Raw genomic sequence first — 12,436 nt, 5'->3', positions numbered from 1 at the left:
TGTGCTTGGGCGCAGAAATCTTGAATAATGCGGCCCAAGGAATCGAACACCTTACCCACAGCACACAGGAGGGATAGAGAGAAGAAGAGTGGAGTTCGTTGGGAATTCGTTGGGAAGAGTGGAGTTGGAATTCGTTGGAAGAGTGGAGTTCGTTGGGGGTTCGTTGGGGAATCGAACACCCTATACCCACAGCACACAGGAAGGATCGAGAGAAGAAGAGTGGAGTTCGTTGGGGTTCGTTGGGGAATCGAACACCCTATACCCACAGCACACAGGAGGGATCGAGAGAAGAAGAGTGGAGTTCGTTGGGGTTCGTTGGGGAATCGAACACCCTATACCCACAGCACACAGGAGGGATCGAGAGAAGAAGAGTGGAGTTCGTTGGGGTTCGTTGGGGGAATCGAACACCCTATACCCACAACACACAGGAGGGATCGAGAGAAGAAGAGTGGAGTTCGCTGGGGACTTTTAACACACCAAGTAACACACAATATTATTCCCCTCACACTCGCTCCTGGCGCGTACTAAGCGGGGGAAGGGAGAAAACTTGGGGTATTAATTCTTGCCGTCATCCGCAGCACATTTTGGGGCCGTAAGTTGAGGGTAATTTAATGTTCCGCCTTCATTCCGGCGCATCTGCAGACCGAACACGTACGAGGCGACATGATAATAAAATAGACTGTCAGGAAAAGCCGAATAAGTTGCGTTGAGTAATGGAGTGGCTCGCCCTGGTTTTCGGCGCTCCTGCAAGCCGAACACGTATACAAGTTGACTTTGTGATGAAATAGAATGTCAACAAGAGGACAGAAGTTGATGGCGGGAATATGAATTGCCCCCAAAATAGAAAAAAATATATTGTAGAATGTTTTATCTTCTGTTTTACTTACAAAATAATGAATTGCCCAGAAAACCGGAACAGATTAGGACAGGATTGTGCATTGCCCGAAAAAAAAGGATAGAATGTTTTCTCTTTTTCCTTATGAAAGTGTAAAGACCAAGAAAAAAATTAAAGAATGTTTCATCTATTTTACTGTATTTGAATGATTTAAAGATACATAAGACAGTTACAACAACAAAAAGCGAGTTAAAGCTTAAATTACTTTGCCCTAAAAAACAGTAAAAAGATCAAATGGAATGTTTTGTCTTTATTCACAATATATTTAAAGTTTCTACAAGGTTATAAGACGATAGAATATATGGAAAGAAACGTATATATAGAGGAGGGAAAATTTATACATATCACCTGAGAAAAAAAATATCTCGTAAACATATTATCATTAATTTCACCATATTTCTGCTCTATTTAAATATCTTATAACCACATGTTGAGAATAGCAGCAATTAACAGCACGAAAAACATAGATCAACGTGGGAAAAATGTATAATATTGAATTTTAATAATAACCCATGGTGTGTGTACGGCCTCTGCAAGCCTGTTTATTAGCAGATATTAACAATGATGTGAGAGGAAAACAAAAAACGGTGATAAAGGAAATAATGAAAAGAGAATAAGGGAAGAGAAGGGAAAGGAACGACCATATGTAGATTACCTAAGAAAAACGTCTGCATTTGTCAGCTTTAATGAAGAAAGAAAGGAAGGTAGAAGAAAGAAAAATTATACTGAAAATTACCTAAGAAAAACGTCTGCATTTGTCAGCTTTAATGAAGAAAGGAAGGAAGGCAAAAGAAAGAAAATTATACTGAAAATTACCTAAGAAAAACGTTTGCATTTGTCAGCTTTAATGAAGAAAGGAAGGAAGGTAGAAGAAAGAAAAATGATACTGAAAATTACCTAAGAAAAACGTTTGCATTTGTCAGCTTTAATGAAGAAAGGAAGGAAGGCAAAAGAAAGAAAATTATACTGAAAATTACCTAAGAAAAACGTTTCCATTTGTCAGCTTTAATGAAGAAAGGAAGGAAGGCAAAAGAAAGAAAAATGATACTGAAAATTACCTAAGAAAAACGTTTGCATTTGTCAGCTTTAATGAAGAAAGGAAGGAAGGCAAAAGAAAGAAAATTATACGGAAAAGGAAAAACAAGAAAAAACGAGAGAAATGACAGAAATGAAAGAAGAAATGAAAGACTATACCCCAAAGTATTTCAATCCTCTACAAGTATACAAAAGAAGAGCGGAAATAAAAGGAAAAAAATAAACACATTAGCCGTGGTTGAGAAAAGAAAACACCACCTGTAGATTACCTAACTCTCTGTAATTAGTGATTTTGACTTTACCTCCAAAATAGTCCGAACCTCTACAAGCACAAAATAAAACAACAGAGGCAGTAAGGGCAAGGAAAACCACGTCAGTTACCCGGGAAAAAAGTGTCTAGCATTTCCCAAGCCGCGCATCACCGCCGGGACCCACCTGTAGGAACACCTGTAATTATCGTCCCCCGAGGGTTACCTGTGCCGCCTAATGGCCCCCCGAGGCACCTGCACACGGGGGGGCGCGGGGGATCCTGATATTATCCAGTTTGCGTAATGGCGGGGCGACGCACCCACATACGCAACGCACATCAAAGGGCGGCGACACCTTAGCACACAGGTACACACACGCCTACCCGCCCAGGTGTACACGTAGCCATAAAGTCGCGTGTAGGTGTTGTTTTAGGTTTTTTTTTTTTTTTTTTTTTTTTTTTTTGGTGGGGGGTGAAGTTAAGGTAAGGAGGAAGGATATGTGAGGCGTGGGGAGGTAGGGATGTGTGTGTGTGTGTGTGTGTGTGTGTGTGTGTGTGTGTGTGTGTGTCTGTGTGACTTGGTTTGCATGTGGAATTAGTGGTTCTTTGTTATTTCCATTCTCTCTCTCTCTCTCTCTCTCTCTCTCTCTCTCTCTCTCTCTCTCTCTCTCTCTCTCTCTCTCTCTCTCTCTCTCTCTCTCTCTCTCTCTCTCTCTCTCTCTCTCTCTCTCTCTCTCTCTCTCTCTCTCTCTCTCAAGAAAGAAAGAAAGTATTGAAAAGTATTGGATTTCTGATCCGAATCGGGTCAGGTTCTTGATACAATCTGATTGACTCCGGTTGACACTCGCTGAAAACTTGTCTGTCCGTTTGGCTGCCTGTCCGTCTGTATCTATCCACCACTCTATCTATCTATCTTCTATCTGTCTATCTACCTATTTATTTATCTATTTATCTAGCCATCTATCTACACATCTACTTATCTATCTATCTATCTATCTGTCTGTATCTCAATCTTCTATTGATCTATCTATATCTCTGTGTATATAAAAGTCTATCTATATTTTTATACTTGTTTGTACTCCTCTTTTCATTTGTCTTAACAACCATTCGCTTATTTGTCTTTCTGATTGTCTTCTCTTTCCTTACATATTTGTGGGCTTCCTTTATATACATTTCCTTTCCCTGTACAGCCTTACTCCCTTTCTTTTTATTCTAGTCAAGCGATGTGGTGTGTGATTGGTGTGGTTAAGTGATTAATGACACATACCTGTGTGTGTGTGTGTGTGTGTGTGTGTGTGTGTGTGTGTGTGTGTGTGTGTGTGTGTGTGAGTGCGCGCGCGCGCGCGCGTACGTGCGTGCACGGAGGGAAGGAAGGCAAGGAGTTATTAGGGAAGGAGAGAGAGGAGGAGGACAGATAACAGATGATAGGAGGGTGAAGATAAAAGAAGGAAGAGGACTGAAAAATACAAAACAAAAAAGGGTAGACCACAAAAAACATCACTCCAAGAGAAAGGTGCGCACATCACCACACAAAGCAAAGTGTACTCACCACCACTTGGGTTCCCGCCGCGTGCGTTCCGTGCTGGTGACGCTGATGCAGAGGAGCAGGAGGGCGGCCCACGGCAGGAGGTGGCCCGCCCCCGCCCGCCCCCGCCCCCCGAACCTCATCCTCGACCTCCGGACACAGCGGGAGGGCGAGAGGCACCGGCGGGAGGCTGGAGGCGTCACTGTGTCTGGGAGGCCGCTGGCACCCGCGCGGCCCCGCGCATACTCTCCGACACCTTTTGGCACTGTGTCGCGGCACCGCCGGGCACTGGGCACTGGTCTGAACACTAGCCTGGCACTGTCACTGGCAGGCGCTGACGCGGCTCCCTCTGCTGCAGCCTTGGTCAGGGCGCTGGCGTGCGTATCTTCATTTCCAGGCGTGGAGCGCTGCGTCCGTGTCCTCGCCGCGGCACTGTAACGAGCGACCCATCGTGAGTCACGCCCCAGAGACTCACGCTCGACCCTCCCTCACCTAACGCTACAGAACACCCAGGGGCCCGGCGTCCCCATCAGCGCCTCACTCACAGGTAGTTTTCTGGGCTGCGCCGCGGCTTGGCCCCCCACACAGTTCCCGTGTGGCCTCGAGCGCGTCAAGACAGTGAACACAGCGCCGCCGCCGCCGCCTATATATTCCCGGCGACAGGATCTGATTCAGTGGAACAACATGTCACTTCCGAGAAGGTTGACGCCGTCACTTCCCGCCGCGTTGGGCAAGAGTAGCGACGAGGGGCGGCCCGCTGGCCAGCCCGGCACGCGGCGACACTCACACCTCTCACTACACTCACACCTTTCACTCACTCCTCACTCGCTCCCCGGGCCTGTCCCCTCCTATGGAAGCGGCGACAAGTGTGTTTATCTCGAAGGTAAATCGTGTAAGGATGGGAGGCGGCGCGGCGCGGCGCGGGGCGGGGCGAGAGGCGCGGGTGTGGTGCGGGGCAGGCGGTGCGCGGGCCGCGGGTCCCCAGGAGATGAGGTGAGCGTTGAGGGTACGGCCCGTGTGATCGGCTTTGAGGCTGCCGCCGCGAGAGGCGGGCTCCGGGCGGGTCAGACACTCAGCAAAGGGAGCCGACTTTTGCACCTCGGAAGCTCCCCCACAGCTGCCGCGTCCCGCCAGGCTGCCGTCTGCCGCTGCTGCCGCCTCGGCCCCGACGCCCCCGCACCACCGCACGCTAAAAAACAACCCCCGCGCCCGAAACAAGCTGGATAATAGGACGGCAAGTCCGGTCGGCGGGAGACATGCGGCAACGCAGGTCAGGGCGCATGCGTGGAATTAGCAGGTGTGCGGCGGCCCCAACGTGTGGCAGCCCCGCCGCTGCACACACACACACACACACACACACACACACACACACACACACATTTATACCGGGCCATATCTTAATATCCTCCTTGACCGCCGCACCAGCTGGGCCCTGAACGCCTCGACCCACACCGCCTCGCCCTCCTTGCACGCCGCCCCGCCCCGCCCCGTTCCGCGCCGCCCCGCCCCGCCGCCCTCCGCCCGCCGATCCCGTTGAAGTCTCCGAGGCGAGCGGCGCGCACCGTGTTTCTAATTACGGCCGTGAGCAGCATGTCGGAATATCTATATAATCTGATGCGACTCGTTATTACACAAGGGCTGGGCGGCGGCGGCGGCGGTGTGGCGGGGGACGCAAGGGCGGGTTTGGGCGGCGCTGGGCGGGACGCGGCGCTCCGGTGCGGCCTCGTAATGATGTATATGTAGATGTGTTTCCAGCGTGCCTGCGTGTGTGTGTGCGTGTGTGTGTGTGTGTGTGTGTGTGTGTGTGTGCGCGAAACCACGATACAGGTGTTTGGGCGCTCCAGACACACACACACACACACACACACACACACACACACACACACACACACACGATTTATTATTTATTGATTGATTTTTTGCTACTTTTCTTTTAAACGTTTGATCATTACCTGCTGATTCTGCTTCTCTCCTCCCTCCCCTCCTTCACCTCTCCCTCACGTGTCCCTCTCCCCCCTCTCCCCTCTCCCCCTCTCACCTTTTCCTCACCTACCATACACTCCTTTCCTTGTTTTACCTCCTTTTCCTCACTGTCCCCATTTGTCTCTCCACCTCCATCCCTTCATCTCCCTCTCCCTCATTTTCTTTCTCCCTCATTCTCCTCCTTCACCCCCTTGCTTCACCCCTCTTCATTAGTTCCTCCCTCCTCCTCCTCCTCCTCCTCCTCCACCTTCTCCAGTACATTCTCTTCTTCCACCCCTCCATCCTCTCTCCCCCTTCCTCCCTTTCCTCCTCCCTTCCTCATCTCAACTACGAACGAGAAGTCTTTAAGCTGAGCCTGAGGGGAGGAGGAGGAGGAGGAGGTGAAGGTGGAAGAGGGAAGAACTGTGGGTGGTAAGCGTGGGAGTGGAGCGAGAGAGAGAGAGAGAGAGAGAGAGAGAGAGAGAGAGAGAGAGAGAGAGAGAGAGAGAGAGAGACTTAACCACTTAAAGCTAATTGCCAGTAATTGCTCCGGACGAGGCTGTGGAGTGGAGGAGTGGGAGGAACCATCGCCCCCCACTCCCCCTCCACTCCCCCCTTCCCCCCCGCCCCCCCCCCACTCCGTTTCCGTGACTGGGCCAATCAGAAGCCGGGAAACGTAAGCATCTTGTCACGCCAGCCAATGACAAGCGTGGCGGCATTTAAGAAAGGGATGAAGATGTTGAATGGGGAAGTTTGGAGAGTTCTTCCCTCCTCCTCCTCCTCTTCCTCTTCCTTCTCTTCCTCCTCCTCTTCCTTCTCTTTATTTTCATTCCCCTTGTTCTTCTTCCTCTACGTCTACTTACTCCCCCTCCTCATCTTTTTCCTCCTCTTCATTTGCCTCATTCTCCTCCTCTTCCTCTTCCTTCTCTTCCTCCTCCTCTTCCTTCCTTTCATTTTCATTTTCATTCCCCTTGTTCTTCTTCTACGTCTACTTTCTCCTCCTCCTTTTCTTTTGCCTCCTCCTCCTCCTCTTCCTTCTACTCCTCATTCTCATCCTTATTCTCTTTCTTCCCCTCCTATTCTTCCTCCTCCTCCTCCTCATCATCATCATCATCATCATCATCATTATCATCTTCCTCCTCCTTCTCATCTTTATTCTCCTTCCCCTCCTATTCTTCACTCTCCTTCTCCTCCTCCTCCTCCTCTTCATCATCATCATCATCATCATCATCATCTTCCTCTTTCTTCTTCCTCTCCTCTTCCACTTCCTCTTTCTCATTCTCATCTTCAATCTCCTTCTTCCTCTCTTCCTCTTCTTCCTCTTCCTCCTCCTCCTCCTCCTTCCCCTCCGACCCCTTCTCTTTCTCATGCACATCCTCCTCCTCCTCCTCCTCCTCCTCCAAGTCAAGGGTTCAGGAACTTCTCGTCTACTCGTCATGCGTAACTTCACTTCACTTCTCTGCTGTTCTCTTCACTTCTCTTCACTACTCTTCATTTTTCTTCACCTTTCTCTTTGCTTCTCTTCACTTCTCTTCACTTCTCTTCTCTTCACTTCTCTTCTCTGACTAGAAAGACAAGCACTTCTTAACCTTTCTACGTGGTCAGAATTGAGATGTTATTGCTCTCTCTCTCTCTCTCTCTCTCTCTCTCTCTCTCTCTCTCTCTCTCTCTCTCTCTCTCTCTCTCTCTCTCTCTCTCTCTCTCTCTCTCTCTCTCTCTCTCTCTCTCTCTCTTTTACGCATTTTTTTTCATTTTTTAGTCGTTTTTTCTTGTTATTCTTTTGTTATTTTTTATCGATTCCATATTTTTTAAAGTTATTGCTATTTTTTTTTTTTTTGGTTTCTTGCGATTAAGCTTTTGTTAGTTGTGTTTCGGTCTGTTTGTATATGCATGTGTGTGTTCCGCCTCTTCCTCAGTCCTCTCTTCACCCCTTCATCACCCCTTCCCCCTCTACACCCTTGCAAACTGCCTCATCTTGCACCCTTTAGTTCGTCACCCCCGCAGTTTCTTCCTCCATCTCTCCCTCCCTCCCTCCCTCCCTCCCTCACTCACTCACTCACTCACTCACTCACTCACTCACTTTTCACCCCTCACCTTAGCTTCTCATACCCTCACCCTTATGTTCTTAATTATCACCCTCTTCCCACACCCTTGTCACTCCTTCCTCACCCTTGTCTACCCCTTCCCCCTCTCACACTCGTCTCTGTCACCCTTACACCCCATCACCAACACCATTCATTCATCACCCTAACACCCCTTCAGTTGGCACCCCTATCATCACCCATCACCAATCTTCACCCCTTCATTGCCTCACCCCGTCAACACCCTATGGACACCGCCTCATCACTTTCACTATCTTCACCATCGTCATCATCGTCGTCACCCTTCACCCCAGATGGTCTTACTGAGCAGCTGTCACGGATCACACACACACACACACACACACACACACACACACACACACACACACATGCGCGCCGGAAGATTAATTTGCAGGTGGTGGAGGTAGAGGAGAAAGTGGAGATGAGAAGGAGAAAGGAGATGAGAGGAGAAGAAAAGTATAGACAGAACAAGTGAGGAAAGAAGATAAAAGAGAAAAAGAAAAAAAAAAAGAGACGAAAACTGTAGAGTAGATGAGAGTGGACGACAATATAAGGAAGGAAGTGAAAAGAGGAAAAGAGGAGATAAAAAGGAAAAGACAGGAGAGGAAGAAGGGGAAAAGAGAGTAAAGGAGAAAGGAAAGTGAAAGGGAGATAAAGAGTAAAGATGAAAAGGAAGGGAGTGAAGGGAAAGAAAGGGGGAAGAGATAAATGAGAAAGGCAGGAAAGGAAGAGAGATAAAGAGTATATTAGACGAGACAAGCTGAATAGAAAGGGTGACAGTAAGATAGGTGAAGAGAAAATAAGAAAAGGAGAAAGACGATGAAAGGGGGAAGGAGATATGAATAAGGACTGAAAAGGATATGGGATAGGAAATATGTGAGGAGGCGAAGGAGGAGGAGGAGGAAGTAGGAGGAGGATTAGGGTAAGCTGGGTTCATCACCTGCTACCTAATTAATGTTGAAACACCTGTCCTTATGTCCAGGTGAGGTGGGACACACACACACACACACACACACACACACACACACACACACACACACACACACACACATAAAACAACAACAAAAAAAGACTGATTGAGATAATAACAAACTCACCTGACAGATTGCCCCTCCTCCTTCTCCTCCCTCTCCTCCCTAGTGGTAAGTTCTTATCCTTATTTATTTTTACCAGACTTATTAAGCTTTTTCCCTCCCGAGACGAGTAAGAGGCGGTTTTAAGGCCCGGACACGCTTGTTTTCCCGCCATGCTTTAAGAGGCAAGAGGCAAGAGGAATACGTGTCCAGGAGGCGTTGTAAAGAGGCAGTTTATTATAATCTTCTGGAGGAGGAGGAGGAGGAAGAGATGTGCGTAGTTGACTGCTTGGAAGACAAATTAAGACTAAGATGAGGACAAAGAGGAAGAGGAGAAGGAGAAGGAGGAGGAGGAGAAAACAGAGGCGGTGAAAGATGAAGAATAACAGGAAGAAAGACAGAAGATAGAGAATAAAGAACTGGTGGATAAAGAGAAAAGTGCGAGAAATAGAAGAAGAGGAATAAGAAAGAGGACATGAGGTTAAGAGAATAATAGATAATGGATAATGGATAAGGAGTGCGAGAGAGAGGAAATGCGAGAAATTGAGGAAGAGAGAATTGAAAGAGGACGAGGAAGGAAGTTAAGAGAATAATGGATAGTTGATAAACAGTGCGAGAGAGATGAAGACAAAGGACTGGAAGGAGAACAGAACAACGAAAGAAGACAAAGTGACAGAATAGAAAGATTGATGGATAGAAAGAAAACAAGAAAACAAAGACGAAAAGGAAACTCATTATACGAAATACTGAAAGAGAACAATGCACACGACTATGAAGATGATGGTGATGACGATGATGATAATGATGAATTTGAAAAGGAGGAATCAGAGTAAGAACGTATCATAACTCATAGAACAAAAAGGAGGAGGAGAAAGAAGAGAATGAGAGAGAAGAGAGGAGGACAAGAGGAAAAAGAAAGAGGAAACAGGGAAGACTTGGATCCACACAACTTAGAGGAAGAGGAACATTAAGAGAAATAAGAAAAACAGCTGTCGTAATAGGAAGGAAAGGAAAGCGAAGAAATAAAAAGATAAAATAATCACTAGGAAAATGAGGAGGGAGGAGAGAAAGGAGTGTCACTGAAGGAGGAAGATAGGGAAGAAGAGGAAGAGTAAAAGGAACAAGAATAAAGAGGAAAAGTATAGTGGATGTGATGAGTAAGAAGTGATCCATATAATAAAGAGGAAGAGGAGGAGGAGGAGGAGGAGAAAATCAAGAATGCAGTGAGGAAGAGGAACAAGAGGAAGCGGGGTTCATAAGAGGAAGAAGAGGAAGAGGAAGGGGAGAAAAGGAGCAGGAGAAAGAGGAAGAGAGGAAGAAGAGGGAAAGGTATTACAGATAGAAAAAAGAGGAAGAGGAAGAAGAGGACTTGCCATGGGAGTGTAGCGAAGCCCTGTGTGTGGAGCCTCGTGGGGGGGAGGGGGGGGGCAGGCAGGGGTAGAGACAGGGGTGATCAAGGGTGGACAGGGGTGAGGGTGATTGGGGGTGAGAGGTGATTGCGAGAGGCGGGCACACTCACTCACCCTTTCACCCACCCTGCCTCACTGAAGGAAGAAAAGGAAGGAGAGGGGAGAAAAGGGGGAACGAGCCTCAATCACCCTCACACGTCATTAGGCAAAGTGAAGGGGGGGGGGGGTTAAAGAGGGGGAGGGGGGCACTGGAGGACTTAGTAACATTGCAGTCTTAATTACGCTTCGAACCATTTGCAAGGCTGCCTCCTGTCCGCTGCCTTCTCTAATAACGTAGGTTGGTGGAGACCCCGCATCGAACCCCCGCCCTCCGCCGCCGCTCCGCCAATAAGAACACGGCGCGGCGGATCTGAGGGACGCACGGCGGGTTCTGATTGGCTCGGTGCGTCTTTCATCTCCCGCGTAGCCCCGCCCCCCTTCTCCGGTGTTGGCCTGGCTTGAAGGGCTTGAAGGACCGACTCAGCTATTCTCCCCGGCCCTTCCTTCTCCTCCTCGCTTCCTTGACGTCTACATTAAGTTTACAGTCTCCCCAGCCTCGTCTCCCCTTCCCTGGTCTTCCTTCCTTCCCCATGGTCTCTTTCTCCCCTCGTCGTCTCTTTCCTCCCCCTGGTCTTCTTCTCTCCCCGCCCTGATCTTCTTCTCCCCCCGCCCTGGTCTTCTCTCCCCGCCCTGGTCTTCTTCTCCCCCCGCCCTGGTCTTCTTCTCTCCCCCCGCCCTGGTCTTCTTCTCCCCCCGCCCTGGTCTTCTTCTCTCCCCGCCCTGATCTTCTTCTCCCCCCGCCCTGGTCTTCTTCTCCCCCCGCCCTGGTCTTCTTCTCTCCCCGCCCTGATCTTCTTCTCTCCCCGCCCTGGTCTTCTTCTCTCCCCCCGCCCTGGTCTTCTCCCCCCCCGCCCTGGTCTTCTTCTCTCTCCGCCCTGGTCTTCTTCTCTCCCCGCCCTGGTCTTCTTCTCTCCCCCCGCCCTGGTCTTCTTCTCTCCCCGCCCTGGTCTTCTTCTCTCTCCCCGCCCTGGTCTTCTTCTCTCTCCCCGCCCTGGTCTTCTTCTCTCTCCCCGCCCTGGTCTTCTTCTCCACCCGCCCTGGTCTTCTCTCCCCCGCCCTGGTCTTCTTCTCTCTCCCGCCCTGGTCTTCTTCTCTCTCCCGCCCTGGTCTTCTTCTCTCTCCCCGCTCTGGTCTTCTTCTCTCTCCCCGCCCTGGTCTTCTTCTCTCTCCCCGCCCTGGTCTTCTTCTCTCTCCCCGCCCTGGTCTTCTTCTCCAACCGCCCTGGTCTTCTTCTCCCCCCGCCCTGGTCTTCTCCTCTCCCCGCCATGGTCTTCTTCTCCCCCTCCCTGGTCTTCTTCTCTCCCCCCTCCCTGGTCTTCTTCTCTCCCCCCGCCCTGGTCTTCTTCTCTCCCGCCCATGGTCTTCTTCTCTCCCCGCCCTGGTCTTCTTCTCTCCCCGCCCTGGTCTTCTTCTCTCCCCTCGCTGGTCTTCTTCTCTCCCCGCCCTGGTCTTCTTCTCTCCCCTCCCTGATCTTCTTCTCCTCCCTCCTGGTCTTCTTCTCTCCCCGCCCTGGTCTTCTTCTCTCCCCCGCCCTGGTCTTCTTCTCTCCCCGCCCTGGTCTTCTTCTCCCCCCGCCCTGGTCTTCTTCTCTCCCCGCCCTGGTCTTCTTCTCCCCCCGCCCTGGTCTTCTCCTCTCCTCGCCATGGTCTTCTTCTCTCCCCGCCCTGGTCTTCTTCTATCCCCGCCCTGGTCTTCTTCTCCCCCGCCCTGGTCTTCTTCTCTCTCCCGCCCTGGTCTTCTTCTCCCCCCGTCCTGGTCTTCTTCTCTCCCCGCCTGGTCTTCTTCTCCCCCGCCCTGGTCTTCTTCTCCTCCCCTGGCCTTCTTCTCTCCCCGCCCTGGTCTTCTTCTCTCTCCCCTGGTCTTCTCTCCCCCCGCCCTGGTCTTCTTCTCTCTCCCCGCCCTGGTCTTCGTCTCTCCCCCCCCCCTGGTCTTCTTCGCTCCGCCCTGGTCTTCTTCTCTCTCCCGCCCTGGTCTTCTTCTGTCTCCCCGCCCTGGTCTTCTTCTCTCTCCCCTCTCTGGTCTTCTTCTCTCCCCGCCCTGGTCTTCTTCTCTCCCCGCCCTGGTCTTCTTCTCTCTCCCCGCCCTGGTC

At 50.2% G+C, this 12,436-nt stretch overlaps 1 protein-coding gene across 4 annotated transcripts in view; it reads right to left on the bottom strand.

The window, feature by feature from the left end:
• The window catches only part of LOC127006594 (protein Wnt-1-like), a 96,152-nt gene extending 90,800 nt beyond the window's left edge, over nt 1-5,352 (bottom strand). For 2 of the 4 annotated variants that reach the window (XR_007759657.1, XM_050876672.1), the window contains exon 1: nt 3,727-5,351. Coding sequence is in view for 3 of the 4 variants with exons in the window: in XM_050876672.1 (XP_050732629.1) it covers nt 3,727-3,845 (119 nt within the window). In the remaining variant the exon portion in view is untranslated. Of the gene's footprint in view, nt 1-3,726 lie in introns of all 4 variants that reach the window. The other 2 variants (XM_050876674.1, XM_050876673.1) reach the window with 1 other exon arrangement.
• Nucleotides 5,353-12,436: the final 7,084 nt, after the last annotated feature.

This window comes from Eriocheir sinensis, chromosome 33, assembly GCF_024679095.1.
Source record: "Eriocheir sinensis breed Jianghai 21 chromosome 33, ASM2467909v1, whole genome shotgun sequence".
Taxonomy (NCBI): domain Eukaryota; kingdom Metazoa; phylum Arthropoda; class Malacostraca; order Decapoda; family Varunidae; genus Eriocheir; species Eriocheir sinensis.
Note: the sequence above shows the minus strand (reverse complement) of the source record. Positions and strands in the feature narration are given on the sequence as shown.